The sequence below is a fragment of the Emydura macquarii genome, unplaced genomic scaffold (genome assembly GCF_026122565.2).
Source record: "Emydura macquarii macquarii isolate MOO-44397 ecotype Brisbane River unplaced genomic scaffold, CSIRO-AGI_Emac_v2 contig_1253, whole genome shotgun sequence".
Classification (NCBI taxonomy): Eukaryota; Metazoa; Chordata; order Testudines; family Chelidae; genus Emydura; species Emydura macquarii.
In genome coordinates, this window is record NW_027131390.1 from 90,671,705 (window position 1) to 90,689,062 (window position 17,358).

The following is a 17,358-nucleotide window of genomic DNA, read 5'->3' on the forward strand; positions in this document are numbered from 1 at the left end:
CTCAGCTGTGCTTTGTTCAGTGTGCCAGAGTGTGGGGAGTGGGGACATCTGGGAGCCTTTTATGCATCCTTAGTTTCTGAGGCCTGACTTGCCCTCACCTTGGCATGAATTAGAGCAGTTTAAGGGCTGCTCTTACTTATGCCTGCTGTAGATCTGTGTAGCACAGCACAGCTCTGTCCTGATGTTGACACAACACTCCATGTCTCTGATACATCCTCTATGTCAGTATGGAGTGCAACTGATGAAGGAACCAGCTCCACCAGATTTACACCTGTTGAGAACTCACCTGTGGGGGAAATATCAGTGGTCAGAATGCTTAGAATCTGGTTTCTATGAGCTGCATGAGGGCTACACAAGGGCTGGAAGTGCAGGCAAAAAGTTTTCATTTTAACAGTAAATAAGGTACTAGCAGTTTGAGCCGGTATTCTATGTATCAGTAGTGAAAATCACTTTTATTCATAACATTTTGCCTTCCTTAGTGTAGAAATCCTTAGCTGGGGAGATATGGAAGAGTTTTGGCCCTTCTGTGTCACCAGACCACCGCAAAGGTGAACAAATATGATAGAGAATCTTCAGTTGAGTTCAAATATCTTACTTATTTTAATGATTCCAAAACATTATATGCAGTTACTGTGCTATATAAATAAATAATAAGAAGAAGAACAGGAGAAGACACATTAAGTGTAGGTTCACACACTTATGGGCTGATTTTCAGTGAAACAAAACACCCACAACCTCACTGAAATCATTGGCTGGATCCAAGGTTTTGAGTTAGCCTCATTTTTTATATCAGAGTTAGGAAATGGTCCCTTTGACCTCAAGATGTCTAGACACAGTCTTTTAGTGACTTTCACTGATAACAGATATAACATTGAGATTAGATGGTGCTGAAATTCAGGATGTAACAGCTGTGCATTCACTTCCAAGAATCAGGTACCAGGCATAACTTCAGACATTAAGAGTTTTTATTATTTTTTTCCTTTGTTTAGAGCAGTATAGTCAAGAAGAAATATTTCAGAATAGTAATATCCTTTTTGTGATATTCCTAATGAGAAGATTTTGGGGTGGAATGGAGAAGGGAGAGAAGACAATACATATAGGGAACAGTATTTGCGGGAAATAGTAATAATGTGATTATTTAAATAGGACCTTTAAATGTCCATAAAATACTTTAAGGGAACACACATCTCAGAAATAGGGCAATTAGCTAATGAGGTAATCCTACTCAGGCCACCAGGAACAAGGAGTGATATTCTTGAAAACAGTAATTACAAGATTATGAAAATATAAAAAGTGGCATGAGTGATTTGAAAATGTCTTAAGAAGGGCAATTCCTTTTCAGCATGAAGATTTTCCTATGGGAGATTGAATCTGTGAAGTAAAAATTCTTTGAAAAGAGCACACCCCTCTAGTGATGTCAAAACCTTTGAAGGAGAAGTCCTCTTTATAAAGTTCTTTTTTTTATCATATATTTATGGGGAAGATTTATGGGAAAGTAAATTATCACTTCAATGGGCCTATGATAATTTATATCAGTGGATAATCTGCCCCATGGAAATTAAGGTTGGAAGCTACCACAGAGGTCTTCAAATCCACACCGTCCTTTGCTGCTTCTCTAAATATTATATAATCCCTTTTCAAACGTTTCCATTGAAGGTGCCTCTGGGAACGTTCGTGGCAGTTGCCTCATTGTCCAATTTATCTTACTGTTACTTGTCGCAAAATCTTTAGCATCAGACTAATTCTTCTTGCAATATAGTTGTGATCAGGTGTGACTAAGTCAACACCCTCATTTTATATATTTGCTCAGATGTATATATACAAAACTATCATAGTCTTACACCCCCATTATGTTTTCTGAGAACACAATAATAAAGTGTTTTTTAATCTTTCTTCTTCTGGTACTTTTCAACCCTTTAAATGTTTATTAGTATTCTTTGTAATCTTGCTGTTTTGTTGTTTTCACAGTGAAATTCCCTACATTGTCCACAATACTCCAGGTCAGGCCCTACTGATAATACTCACAAATCTTACATGAAGTACCTCTACAGTGGAAGATACTACAAAAAGTCAGCACTTGCCACCTACAGTAGCTACATTTACAGGGCATTTGTGATTTTGCCCATTCTGCGTATAAAAAATACCACAACTACCGTGATAAAGTTAAATTCCACGGTGTAGTAAATGTTGATTTCTTTTTCTAATACCACCCAGCATAATATCACCTCGCATAACAAAGACCCATGCATAATATTGCTTTTTTCTGTTGCAGACTCATACAGCAAGCTCATATTTGTTAGCCACTACTACTTCTAAATCACAGAATTATAGATATTTGCCACAGGGGAAAAAAACCTCTATTTTGTCATATTGGGCCTGATCCTACAAGAGACTGAATGTCATCATCTCTTATTAGGAGCTCTACAACACACAAGGTGAGGCCTTTAGATCATCCTATAAAGAACACATTCTACACTTTGTACAATCTACTTATAAATGTCTCTAGTACATTTTCATTTGCTTCATTTTACCCCGACTCTCCCGGTGTCATTCTAAATAATTCACCTTGATCCTTGTTTTTGGACTCTTTAATACTGACATTTTCTGTACTGTTGCCATCAGAGCAGCACAATCCATAAAAGAAGAAATTATCCCAAGGACTGAGAGTGCCCCAATATATGGCTACCTCACACAATTTTGTAAAGTTTTCAAAAGCAGGGCCTTTCAATTTGAACTTTTTGAAGTGCTAGTAAACAAAACCCTATTATAATGCAAATCGTTCTGTGGAGCAGAGAGGAAATAAAAGGCATGTCTTATGGGCATGGCCAAACAATGCAGGCCATAAAATTCATGGTATGAATGAGGCTACTACGCTGACCTAGCTTACTACTTCTTCTTCCTCATTCTATTGCCTTATTCATCAAATGAGTTAAAAAAGAAACCGTATGACAATACTTTTCCTAGCATAAAATATTGCTTCTAAGATTGAAGACTGGAAAGCCATATACGCCAATACTTCTAAGTCTTTGGTCCTTACACACTAAGAACAAGGTTAGCTGAGTGAGAAAAACAATTGCTGTTGTAAAGGTTATTTATTTCAAATCAGCAAACAATGAAAATACAAAAATAGGCTGCAATGAAACACAAATACACTAGTATCCTCATCAGTTCTGGAAATCTGGCTCTCATTTCCCAAATGGATATGTTGGTGGTATTGTACTTTTTTCTTCTTCCTCTCCAAAAGAAAAGAGTAATGTATGCATTCCCTACTTAAATGGCCCTCTTCCAAATGAAAATGAAAGGTCTGCACCTTAGGATAGGCCATTTAAACACCCTTCCCCTTTTCCTTTCAAAAAGAGAAAAGGAAAGCACCTCCTACTGGAGCATTTAAAGGCTTAATCAATAACATATGCACACCGAGGGCATTAAGACATCACTTCTGTGCTGTTGAAGTTAACGGTCAATTTGTCCTTTCCATTGTATTCCTCTGTTCTCAGGATTTTATAACTTGGCAAAAATAGAAGAATGATGTTCTTGGCTGCAACTTGGCATGTATAGGTCTTAACCCAAGAACAAATTGTTTTATAATTATTCCTGAGAATTGTTTCAGTCTGTTTTATTTTTCGTTTCTTGCCTGAGAAGTGTGAAAAAAAAGAACTATTTTTTGATGCTTTCAAGACATTTTGGTTCTTCATCTAGCAAAAAATCAAGCAGAGCCTGATGTTTCAAAAGTGAACTTTAGCACACACTTAATGGCTTCACACCTCTAGACTTCCAGAAGGACTACGTATGTGAGTAAATGCTCGTGAAAGCGAGTAAGAGATTCACAGTCTGGCCCATATTCAATAATGCAAATTGGCTTTAGGGGTTCATCTGAGAAGAAGTTGTATGTGCCTGTGGTTGAGTTCTAAGTTCAGAATTTAGGTTTAGAGTTTATTAAAAAGTAGAAAGGTGTAATTTAGGAGAAAATAAAATAAAAGCTGCCTTAAAAAGGCATCCTTTGGATAAAAGGAGGAATCTAGTCTGTTCCACTATACTTGCATGAGATGAAACTTACGGGTCACACTACCTTTCATATATGTTTATAAATTAGAAACAAAAGAAGAAAACTATCTGGAAGAGGATTTTCCCTTCTCCACTCTTGCAATTGTAATCATTCTTACCACATTGTTAAAACACTGCAGACATTTGGATCCCATTGGACTTTAAGTTTGTAGCTGCTATCTGGAAGTTGGCAACTTGCACTGAAGCCACTCTGCCTCTGCCCGCAGAGCCTTTGTTAACTGACAGAGGACTGAAGCTGCTAGCTGCCTTTGAAATGGATATGTTGGGTCAGTGGAAACAGTTGGGTGTTTTTGAGTGGAACCTTATTTTTTCTTATTTTTTTTTAAAAAAAGCTGTGAAAAGTAGCTGCTGCTGCTTCTTCTCCTAAATGCTTGCTTTAAAAACACCCAACCCATTTGTGCTGACCTGATGAGTCAGTTTCAAAGGCAACTTCAATCCTCTGTCAGTTACAAAAGCTCTGCCAACAGAGGCAGAGCTGAATCAATGCAGGCGTCTCTTTTCCTGATAAGAGCAGCTCCAGACATTAGGCTCCAACAGGTTCCTAAAATCTGTACTTTTAATATTACAATAACATGCTCAAAAAGAGCAGAGAAAACATCTTCAGAATGTTTCCACTATTTTCTTCTTCTCCTCTCACAGGTTTCTTGATAAGGGAAATAGTAGTCCTGACATTTGAAGGTGGTCTAGATGCACATATGGTTCAAAACCTTTACTTGCCAATTAGATTCTTGCTCTTATCCAAACCATTGTAGAACAATAAATATAAACACAGATGAAAAACAATAAGCTTCAAGCTGTCTGAATTCCAAGACTGGCATTATTGTATCAAATGGAAAAGAAAAGAGTAGTGAGGTTTTTTATTGGTCTTTTCAAACTGCAGCAAAATATAAATGGGAGCCAGATATTCCTAAAAAAACCCATGTGAATAAAAGGTCAGTGATTTTACTAATAATGCCACTAGTGAGTTACCTTTAGAAAGGGGATATTGCACCTATAAACTCAATATACTAGGTAGGTTGGAATCCGTAAAAATTCCAATTACTGCTTCAGAATTTATTGTGCACATATGGAAAATAATACTTGTAAAAGAGAACAGGGTTTGTGCCTGGTGCTGTCAATACTGTGAAGGATGGGGTGATTATAAAGCAAATTAACAATACTTTTAAATGTGCATTCACTTATCTTTCCAATTAAATCCTTGTTAAACAACTGCACAGACAGTAATGGTGCTTCTGCAAAGCACTGATCAAGACAGTTTTATTGTAATTTTTACTCTGTAACAATTAATCAAGTAGGCATTTTCTTTATTATTAAATTATTTAGTTAATAAATATTCTCAATTGGCTAACATATTTGTAGTTTAAAATTTTGATTTTTTTAAATTCTGGAAGCTGCATTTAAGTATTTTCTTGTAGCATGATCACAAGAGAAATATTTTAATTTTTTTTTTTTTGGCCAAAATAATATCTGTTAACCAGAGATGTGATAGCTTTAATAATAAATGTATGTTTTCTGATATTGCTCAGTTTATCAATTCCAGTATCTTTGGCATTTCTGTTACACATACCACAAACACGCTGCTTTCTGCAGGAATGAAATATTTAAACTCTATAAAAAGTCGTATTTCTTTTTCTTTTTTCCTTTAAATAGTACATAAGAAATAAAACCACAGTAACTGATGTTTGGATGGTAAGTTGTGTTTCACAGTTAACACGAGGTATTCCAAATGAAATAATGGCATCCACAGGTCACCTGAACTGTAAACAGCAAGCATTTTGCAAAGAAAGGATTGGATATAAAGAAAATTAGGAGCTACCTTGTTTGCAGAATGAAGCCGTAAAGACCAAAATTTGTATTTCTATGGTTAGTTTTCCTGAACATACAGGCAATTGCATAGAATTATACTGCTTCCTTGAGGTATTATGAGCCTTTTATAGCTGTATTTTTTGTTAATTTAGTGCTTATGAAAACTGCTTCTTTGACAGTCCCAGAAACTGAATTCCTTTCTAGCCACAAAACAGGTATAGCATAGGAAGTGTGACAGAATAAGCTCCTTATCAGCATACCAATGTACATCGATCCTATATTGGGGAGGGTAATTTAAATCTCCAAGATGATATATTCATTCCTTGGACACTACAGAAAAATGGAAACGAGGGTGCCAATGACTTCCAACTGTAGTGATGCTTTCATTCTGAGCCTCATGTTCCCACTGTCAGCCCCAGCCTCTCCTCCACCCTCCCCCATTCTCAGCCCCGGGTGGCCGACAGCAGGAGTCCCACTCTAAGTCTGGGCAGCTGACAGCGGAAAACTGTGGAAAAATAATAATGGACTTTATTACCACAAATAATGAGGTGCATTATTACTTTTCTGCAATTTTCCATGGCTTATCCAGAACTCAGCCACAAATTTTTGACAATCATCCTGCAATTCAATTAGGGCCTTACTTTTTAGATCTTTTCCAATTTCTTCCTATTCCTTACTTAATGATGAAACAGTCAATTGTTACCTTGCCTGCTTTTTTCCCCCTCTCCACCCACTCTATTTTTTTTCTTTCATCCAGTTTCTGATACTGAAGATAATGTTAACAGGACAAAGACATGGACCAGGGTTCGTGCTTTGGTCTTGAGTTCATTCTATCTAAAACTCTTAAAGTATGGTAGGCAGTCTGGAATCTTTCTGATGCTACTTCATTTGCACTAGTAAGTATAGATTCCATCTGTGAAAAACACAGAAAAGTCTAATATTTAATACAGATGCACAATACAGATTCTTTTTTTTTTTTTTTTTTTTTTGGGGGGGGGGGGGAGGGGCGGAGGGGAAATGCCAAAATCAACTGGTTGTGGAGAAATAATAATCCCCCAAGTATTTGGCCTGTATGAGGATTGAACACATGTTCCACTTTTGGAATTGAAATGGCCTTTGGGGCAGTGTTGATTAGTACATATAGTTGAATAAATTTTCACAGAAACAAAATACTGAACAGAAGTGAAATGAAATAAGAAAATAAAAAGTCATTTAAAAAAAATTATTTGTCTGATTTAGACTAAGGAAAAATGAAGACAGAGGGATTAATAGAAAAAAAAACAAAAGCCAAAAAGTTAAAAAAGAATCCCTGTCAAGAATACTACTATCACCTTATTGTAGTACTTGCACTATTTGTAAATGAGCAGGTCATGAGGCGGTATGAAAAAATCCCTGAAACCTATAGGTAAATGTGCCCATTCCCCCTCCTCATCCCGTTTCAGCATCAGGGTGTGATTTTGATCAATTGGCAGGAGATTAAGATCCTTGATGGTCTTTGTTACCTCAGGGGTGGGACTGGCTATGCTCCTCTCCAGCACGCGCCACACAAATCACGCTACCACCAACCCCCCACCTTTTCATATGCATATGAAAAGTGTGTGCATGGGGTAGAACTAGACACCATTTCTGGCTCTTGTGGGAGGCTGGGGATGCTGATTAGCTACTGCAGCGCTCACTCTTTGGGGAGAGTTTTCTTCTTTGCATTGTCCACAGTCGGCTTGTGATGAATGCCCTCACCATTTCCAGCTTTATTTGTCCTGATGTTGCCTGTTGAGGTCCCCAGGTATATTGGGAGTCTAGCCTAGCTGGAGTGGGGAAGGGATTTACCCATTGGACTAGACTGGCCAATGCCTGGTGGTTTTTCACTTTCACTGGTTTTTCACTTTCCCCACCACAGGCTAGAGGTCGGGCTCATGAGTCAGGGGTAAGTTAGCAGGATGCTAAAATTAAAAAAAAAAAAATAGTGTCGTGCTGTGTGGATAGTGTCCAGCGCAAGTCGTCTAATGCGGGCCAGCTCTTGAGGTAAACCCAAAGACAGCACCCCAAGAGGCCACTGGCAACAACCCAGGGCAGCGTCAGGGTGGCAACTGAGTTAAGTCTGATACAGACTAATTCACTGATGCCTGCATCTTCATCCCCTATACAAAAGAAGGGTGCTTGTTATTTAAATTAATAAAGCTGCAGGCTGCTGCTTGAAAGCAATTCCTTATGTCTGTATCATTTCTTGGGTGTCCTTACCAAAAATACTGATTATTTTAAGAGTGAAACTATAGACTCTTGGATTTCATGGCACACCCTGTAAGGAGAGCTATTAGGGTTTGCAACCCTGGCTAGAGGGCTGTGGAAAAGGCTCCTTGACGCATCCTCAAGAGTATACCTGTGTGAAGGCTAACATGTTCTGGCTTAAATAGGTCTATGGCTGAGACTTTCAAAGCTTTTCTAATGGGAATTGGGTATCCAAGTCCCTTAGGCAGCTTTGAAAATCTCAGCCTATACCTCTATACCTTTTAAACACAACAAATAGATGAAAAGATATAACATATCAGTAATCTAGAGGTACCATTTTTCTTTGAATTTCCTTTGACCGCTTAATAGAAAGTTGTGTATTCAACTTTGATAGTGCAGTAAACCAGAAGAAAGGTCTTCCGGTATTTCTATGCTACCAAATACTGGGTAAGTGCTTTAGCTTCCCGTCCAGCTTCACAGCATCAGCCCTTCTACTTTACGTGGAAACTTGAGCAGTAATATAGCTCTGAGTTTGGATTCCAAGAGACAGGATAGACAGATCTAGTATTTTTATGGCAGATTTATTTTCCCATTCTTCTGATAGTGTCAAGGAAAGATTTTAGGAAGTGAATAAAGAAAGAGAATGCTCTTATTCTTGTTACTGGTTCTGTCTCTCTGTGTCCAGGAGAAATATGTTGCACAACCATTTAGAATTCAAACCAAATTATAATTGTCTAAAATGTATAAGCCTGATTATCTGCTCACACCAGTGTAAAATAGTTAACTCCATTGAAGTCAATCAAGTTACAATAGTGTAAAATTACTGTAAATGGGAGGAGAATCAGGAAGTATATCTCTAGAGAAATAGAAGGGATGACATCAGTATTAACCTGCAGTTCAACACAAGATTCGTACTTAAAGCTGGTCCATTTTATTTCCAGTCTTTCAATCTATTTTTGTGTGTTCTTCTTTCTGTCATCTTGTTGCCGGGCAGTGATATACAGCCATTAGGATATAGTTTTGCTTCTCACCACAAGGTCACAAGTTAACTCATTACAATTTACAGGAGTTTGTACCTTTTCAAATGAACAACTAAACCCAGACTGAACCACTGAGTTTCACTTGGCTTCTATAGCAAATTCAGCTATGAGGCTTTCACTACACATTTTTGCTCCCGTTTTCTTTAGCTCCCTCTCACATTACTTTAATTCTCCCATCAAACCAGACTTTTACTTTGACTCTTGCCATTCCCATCTTTGTTGCTCTCTTCCATGCGGACTACCATGCTTGGCATTCCTCCCTCTCACTGTTGGGCAAACATTTTCCCTCTCTACAGTCAAATTTACATTTTAATGAATTCTGTAAAATTCCACCAAGTCACCCTACATTGCTTACGTTTACAAATTCCAGACATTCACATAATGGGTTCTGATGGGTTTTATGCCCAGTTGCCAGTCATACAGCCACTACTTATAGCATGTGAAAGTGCAAAACAAGTTGAAGGCAGATAAAATACCTGGAAGTTGACACTGTCAGAAAATTTAAGATACTAGATGCTTCAAGTCCAGCCAGCATTGAGCGCTTTAATACAGAAACTATCAATTGTTTTTATAAATGTAAAACATCCAGACACTTGCCAATGGGCACCAAAATAAATTTCTAAATAAACAATAAACAAACAATAAAGATTTTTCTTTGGGATGCTATAGACCACATTTTCAAACTAGCAAATTTTCCATGGGTAGCCTTTGAAATAGAGAAAAGCCTCAATCTGCATATGTAACTTAGATAATTGCACATCTAATTACTTGATTTGCATGTGCAAGAGTGCCCACCAAAAAAAAAAAAAAAAGATATGTGCAATTTAGAGCCGTGATTGGGGATAAAAAAAAAAGAGGTTCTTTATCTCTCACAGTACTTTACATTAGAAGAAAGACCAGAGAATGAAAAGCTGAAACTACTCCAGGAAAAGGGAGAAATTGAACTGTTATCTGGTAGAGCTTGCATGGTAAAATATGTGATTTGACTCTGTGTGTGTGTGTGTGTGTGTCTGTATTTTATATATAGATATATCTATACACACATATATGTGTACACACATGCATACATATAAATCTCTTTCTTAGCTTGGTTTTGGATGAATTAAGCAATTCAGTTTTATATAAAGATATTGGGCTAAATTCACCCCTGGTGAAATTCCATCACCTTCAAAGTAGTGACATCCTTTACATACATTTGATTAAGAGTTCACTGAAATGTTTTTAGACTGAATTGAATGGAGTTACATCGGAGATGAATTTGGTCCATATAGTTTTCAGAAATAATGGCATGCAGTTATATGCACAATCATAAAGGATTTCTAACGTATCCTTTAGAAACAAATATGCCATGTGTTACAAAGCCTCAAAATTATTACAAGCCATGATGAATGACAGAATAGCGAACATGTACCAAAAATTAGGGATAGGGAAAACTGAAATATATTAATAATACCAAGCACTTATATGAGAGCATTTATAGCATTTTACATTTTCAAAGTTAAGTACAAACATGAAATGATGTAAGAAAAAGTGTTCTATCCTCCATTTACAGGAGTCAAATCCAACCTGTGGCCCTGAATAGTTAAAGAAAAACAAGATTTTTTTCTATTGTGTCTCAAAATGCTTTAAAACACAATACTAAAATAAAACTCTTTCTTATTATTACCCTAAATTAAAAATAACAATAGAAACTTTTTTAAAGCATTGAACACTGAGCTACAGTGAACAGGCCGACAACTGCTGGGAACTGTGGGCGATTTCCTATTATGACAATTTATCTTTGCTATCATGAAAACTCTTGGGTCCAGTCATAGAAAGTGCAAAGCGCCCCCACATTTCACTGGGTGAAATCCTGGTCCTATCAGAATCAGTGGGAATTTTGCCATTGACTTCAATAAAGCCAAGACACCAGTGGCAGTGCAAGGCACTCAGAGTCTCACAGGATCAGGCTCAACTATACTCTTAAGGGGCTGAGGGCAGATATGGAGGAGCTCAGTTCTGCAGGCCGGTAAACTCTGCTCAGAAAAAGTGTGGAAACACAAAGTGCTAGAGTTCAGTGCTCAGCACCAGTGTGCACAGTGTGGAGAAAAATATACAATACTCAGCAATGTGAGGAAAACTCTATGCCAGCAATGTACTGAGCACTGAGGGAAAAAGTAGGCATGATGGGTCCAAAATAGGATTTAACGTAGTTATAGCTGCTTAAGTGCAATCCAGTAGACTCAAAATGCAGGTGTACAGGCCATTTTTTAAATTTTCAATAACTCCTCCTGCGAACCAGGAGATAATAGCTTAGCTGAGTAACAAAGAAATGTATTTGAGTATTGTTTCACAACAGTATCTCAGCCACCGGCTCATTGGCCCAACACCCATGTGGGGCACAGTGTTCTTCATGAACTGCTAGCAAACAGTATTCACTCAACTCAGTGTACTTTGCCCTATTGGACTGGAAGCAACAAAGCTGGTGCTCAGCAGCCTGACTGGCAACAATGATTAACTCACAACCCATTCCCTACAACTCTGCAGGACAGAACCATCTTTTGCAAGGTCAAGAAGAAGAATTCCAAGTCTGGTTGTAGTTTAGTCTCCCTAACTACAGTTCCAGGAAGCCACCGCTTCAGTGGGAACATCATTAAACTCCCTGAACAACATGTTGCTGTTCTAACAATAGTCTTTAGGCAATTTTGTTCAACAAAAGCAATCAAAAGAGGGAAGAGTTAGAGCAACTTAGAATTTAGAATTGGTTAATTTAGTAATACACCTCTTTTGGAATCCTTAATGTATTTTAATGTATGAGATTTTTCTTCATGCCTGAGATGCTTTATTTTAAGTCAGTTTTCCATACACTGCTTAGAGACTTGTTGTCAGTGATGTTTATCTATTCCTTTATATAAAGGTGATGCTGTATGCTTAGACTTTGCCAAGAATAGTAAAGTGTTCAACACTATGAATGGCTTCAGGATGTGTTTTCTTACCAGCTTCCACACATGGCTATGGATGGATGCTGGATTGGTTTGGGTAATATTTGTGAAAAACCAATACACTTTTAAAATACAATTTAATTTGAATATTGATTGTATTTCTGTTTCTCATTTGCTCTCTTTCTTTACTGTTCAACATCCCTCATTTTGCAGGGTGAAATTCTGATCCCACTGAAGTCAATAGCAAACCTCCCACTGGTTTCAATGGAACCAGAATTTCACTCTGCAAATTTCACCCTGCCAATTAAACAGCTCTTATGTTTTTGTTTTTCTATTTTTTCAGCACCTTTTTCTGTCTTCCTTGACTCTTTCTTTCTTTCATGATTTTTTATTTTTTTTTATTCTTGCAGCTTTATTTCACATTCAATATTCAGTTTACTTTTGCTTTTCCTTTTTCGTCCCTTTGTGTATTCTGTTTCTCTGATTTCTATGTTTGCCTTATTCTTGTCATTTTGTTTTATTTCTCCATTTTCTTCCGTCATATTCTCTTTCATTCTCCTTCTCATCTCCCTTCTCCCTACTGCTTTTCTCTTTTTTTCTGTGCTCTATTTTTCTTTCCTGTCTTCTAACCTACCTCTCCTTCTTTGGTTGTTTGTTGTATTTCTTCACCTTTCCTTTCCTCTCGTCCCCAAAATGCAGCTCATCATTCTGTGCCACTAATGTATAGCAGATTCTGAAATATTGTCATCTGAGACAGTTATGTACTAAACAAAATATTACCAGGGTGAAAGAATCACTTACCCTGATTGACAACAAATCGTAACTTCTGTATTGTTGCCAGATTGCCGCTAACTCTGTATATTCCATCAACATCCAGACCTAAAAAAGGAAAACATATTTCATATTGGCTCATGTGAGTATTTTATTTAAGATAACTGTCAAGAAAACATAAATGTCCTAACACAAATGGGGAAGAACAGTTCAGTGAACTTCTAGATAATAAACCACCTGACAAAGACCAGAATTATATGATGCATCCTGCATAATTAAAACAACACAGAAAAACAAAATTGTAGATTAACTCAATTGAACCCAAAATACCTTATTATAATGCTGTAGTAATCCTTTAGAGGGTATAAAGCAAAGGTAGAGATATTTCAATTACATGGGAAAAGAATAGTGTAAGTATTAACTTGTGTGTTCGTGTACAAAAACCCCCAAACAGATGAAATATCAAACTTGCTTAAGTACATATTAATTATTTAAACTAGCTGGGCTAGGAGAATTTCTTAGGTAGAGACACAGGTTTTTTGAGATGAAGGTTGTGAATTTCCTTTCTGGTATCACATGTATTCAGTTAGATGATTACTACGTATCCATGTAAGACTATGTATGGATGTTAGAGAGATGTAGGTATTATTTATAAAGAGTTTTACTATGGTACCGCTTTGTACCAAGTTGATTGAGTTAGATGATTCAATGCCCTGGAGGTTTAATGAAGAGTATTTTCAAGAACACCTTGACAGTTCCATTTCTCCCTTAAATCTGCTCAAGTATCATCTTTTCGATGGTAATATCTCCTATACCTGGGTCTGTTGATATGCCTTTTTAAAATTAAAAAGACACGCAAACTTACAGTCCAATGCACTTTGTGGGAGCATTCTAAAGCATACAAGAATCCACCTCTCCATTCCTGTGAGAATCACCAATCTCATGGGAACAGAGGAAGAAACCTACATGCTTCAAAATTTAAAACACTAAACTGTAGAGTGCATTTGAATTGTAAAAGTTGCAGATCAGCAACTAGAGATCCACTGCTCAAAAATGGGTTGTAGAAACTACGAGTCATTTGGAATCCAAGTTTTAATCATGTTGATTTATAAAAGGGCTGACTTTTTCTACATAAAAAGCCCAAATTAAATTAGCATGCGGTACAGCCCAAGATAGGCTCAGCATTCCTCCCATGTAGTAAATTAAATTTTACTTTTAATGCTACCTATTGAAAGTAAAAAATAAAACAAAACAGTTCATATTACAAAACAAAGCAGCTCTATAATTCATGTAATACACCTCAGGATCAACCAAACTTCAGATGCTATTTGAAATTTAAAAATAACAGATCAATAAGATACAGAGGAGGGATTACCGGGATTACTGCTGCCAAATGGGAGAATAGGCAGTTTGTTTACTCCAGATGATGAGAGTGTATTTTAGGACTGGGCCCTTGAAATTGAGATCCTGGGGAGAAATCATGTCCCCATTGAAATCCTGAGCAAAACTCACATTCACTTCAAAAGGGGCAGAATTTGACCCTGGAGATTGCAAATGGATAACAGGTAATTGGCTCTCAGTCCCATTCAGAAAGACTTGTCCATGCATGTAAGGAGTGGGTCGGGAGAATGATAGAAGGGAAGAAGCCTTCCATGTGTTGAGGGAAATTGGGTAGTGTTGGTAAGAACTTTTAGCTGAGTTTTCTCAAATTTCCAAAAGATTTTACTATAGTTCCGTTAGAAAGGCAGAAAAAGTTTTCAGGTGTTGGCAGCAGTATTCTTCTCATCATTTAATATTTGACAGCATAAACATTTTCACAACAACAAACTGTGTGTGTGTGTATATATATAACATTACTAACGATGTATTACTATATTATCATCAATAATAATCATACAAGCATACTAACAACTCCAAAGTAAAATGACTATTTTCAACAGTCTTCATATTTTTCAAGCCTTGCCCACAACATGTTAACATACACACGTTGCTACTTCTGAATCCCTCTCTGTCTCCAAAGTTCCTTATATACTGATACACACATTCACTCTATTTTAGCTGCTGGAGATCTGAAGTATAACAGACATATTATGATAGAGATTTCCTAAGCAATACAATATCTGTCTGAAGCTGTTCTAGGTATAACAGTCTCATGCCATTTATGTTTTATTATTTCTGAAAGATGCTTTGGGATGCTTTATATCAAGGTTACAATACTGATTTGATAATTGTCGGCTACTCTCATGCTTCCTGTTCAGTCAGGGGCATAACCTTTGGTAACTTCAATGAGTTGAGTTGCTTACAGGTTGGTTGGTTGGTTGGTTTAAATATTGCTGCAGACACATCTTGCTTCAGTTTATCTTGAACAATTTATTTGAAAAAGGAATAATAATTCCATAATGTATGTTGGTTATATATGCCTTTTATCAATCCATTTCATTGTCTACCCTGCCCCAGTGGTGCTCTCCCACCTAAGACTGAAAATGTTGGCTCATATCAGGAAGATCCCCTTTGGTTACAGAGGGCTAAAGAGAAAGTTTATCTAAGAGAAATCAAAAAGGATTTGGTAATCAGGAATATTAGGAAACTATCTGTGCACCGGATACATAACATACGAGCAAATTGAAGTTACTAAAATGTTTAAGTAATGCAACTCTATCCTAAAACTCAACAATCTCACTCTCTTCTAGGAAGTGGAGGAGTAAGACAAACAGAGTAATCCCCAGTTTAGGAATGTGGAACTCTTGTGGTCATAGCTTGAGAATTGCATCACACTAAACTGCATAGTGAGTTGATCTAAACCAGAATGTAAAGGAGAAAAACAAAGGAACATTAACTTCCGTTTGAATCTAGCATGAATCTGTTCTCAGGCCTTCTGGATACAGAATAAGGGAATATGAAAGCCACATATGGAGCGCTGTATGTGATAATAATCTCTCACATTAGTAGCACCAGTTTGGAATAGCTCAGCTCCTTGGTATCAGGCTATTTAAATTATCTGAATCAAGTGAAAATGACAACCTATGTAGTTAATTGAAGGACATTACATATTACAAAATGATCTGGAACATATAAGTAAATTATTATCATTATAAATTTACTTGAGTCCAGAAAGGAGATCTGATTAGCATTTCATTTTGACATTACACAATATAGCAGACAAAGAAAAACTTGAGAATACTACCTCAATTATAGTGTTCACATGCCATCAACTTTCTGGTCCAAAACTTTGAAAGTTTTGCTAAACCAAACTAATGTAAATTGGTGGATTTAGACATCCTTTTCATGACCACATTATGCTAGCGGATTGGAAACTACTTATTTTGGAAATCCAATTAGGCCAAGTACAATTTTTTAAAAAGAGAAGGTTCTTATGTTCTGATTCTGTGAACAATTTTCAAAGAAAATCACTTTTAAGGGCACCTTTATCAAGAATAAAAACACCACTGCTCTGCTGTCAGTATTTCTTCACGGCAGGCTATAAATACTTAGGGAACAAGATGAAACTAAAGTATTTTCAAAGTGTCCTGTCTGGTGCACGCATTAAAGTGTAGTGGTAAAGAACAATTCAGAAAAAAAATATATTCATTGTATTAAAGTCAGACTATTTGTTCATCATGTGCTGATCTTCTTGAGTTTCAGAATGGTGTTTATCATTTAGAAAGATAACTGTGTTTTGCCCTAGAGGGTAACAAGTATTTTTTTAAAAGAAGCTTACAATAGGATGGATACACAATTAGGTATTATCAGACCAAATGCTGGTCAAAACTGAGTGGAAAGAATGCAGCTGTCCCAAGCTATTCCCACCATAAATCTTATGGGCTTTCCAGAAAAAAAAATATGATAAGAACTGACTGCAGAATTTACTCTTTTAGCTACTGGAATATCGACAGCATGTAACAATGCTCTTGTTAAAAGCAGTCATATACTATAGATTAAGATACATTGATATTAGTGATGGGCAAATTTAAAAGGGAACAGAATTCAGGTTTGGCTCAGATATGTAAACATCATTCAAAGTTATATGAACTACTCTGTATACTACTGTATAACTGGGCTAAAGATCTCAGAAGAACATATCTGGTGCTCTTTATTTCTAGCTGAGTTGGGAATATTGCAAAAATGGTCTTTCTAGCGTTATTGTTGCATTTCCAGCTACATTCCCAACTGGAACTTGGAATTACAGAGAAGCATTAGAAATAAAGAAATAGTACAGGGTATATAAATATAATCCAAATATTTCAGAATTTCTAAATTATTCATTTGGGTTCAGTAATAAAAAAGGCATGTCTGCAGTAGTTTTTATGTTTTCTGAACTAGTTTGCTCAATCCCTAATACAGGAGTTGTCATTAATACCTTACCTATCCACCGGTTAAAATTCTGCCCTATCTCACATCGATGAAACCCCTTATTCTGCTTCAGTTTTAAAATAATAGCATAAAATATGGGTTCCAACTCATTATTTTAGGATGCATTAGATCTTCTCTGATATCTTAAAACTTAATATTTTGTGAGTTTTATTCAAAAC

At 36.6% G+C, this 17,358-nt stretch overlaps 1 protein-coding gene across 4 annotated transcripts in view; it reads right to left on the bottom strand.

Moving 5' to 3' along the window:
- The window catches only part of ARHGAP15 (Rho GTPase activating protein 15), a 431,141-nt gene that overhangs the window by 119,113 nt on the left and 294,670 nt on the right, over positions 1-17,358 (bottom strand). For all 4 annotated transcript variants that reach the window (XM_067549899.1, XM_067549898.1, XM_067549900.1 and 1 more), the window contains one exon: positions 12,860-12,937. In XM_067549899.1, the coding sequence (XP_067406000.1) occupies positions 12,860-12,937 (78 nt within the window). The remainder of the gene's footprint in view (positions 1-12,859; positions 12,938-17,358) is intronic.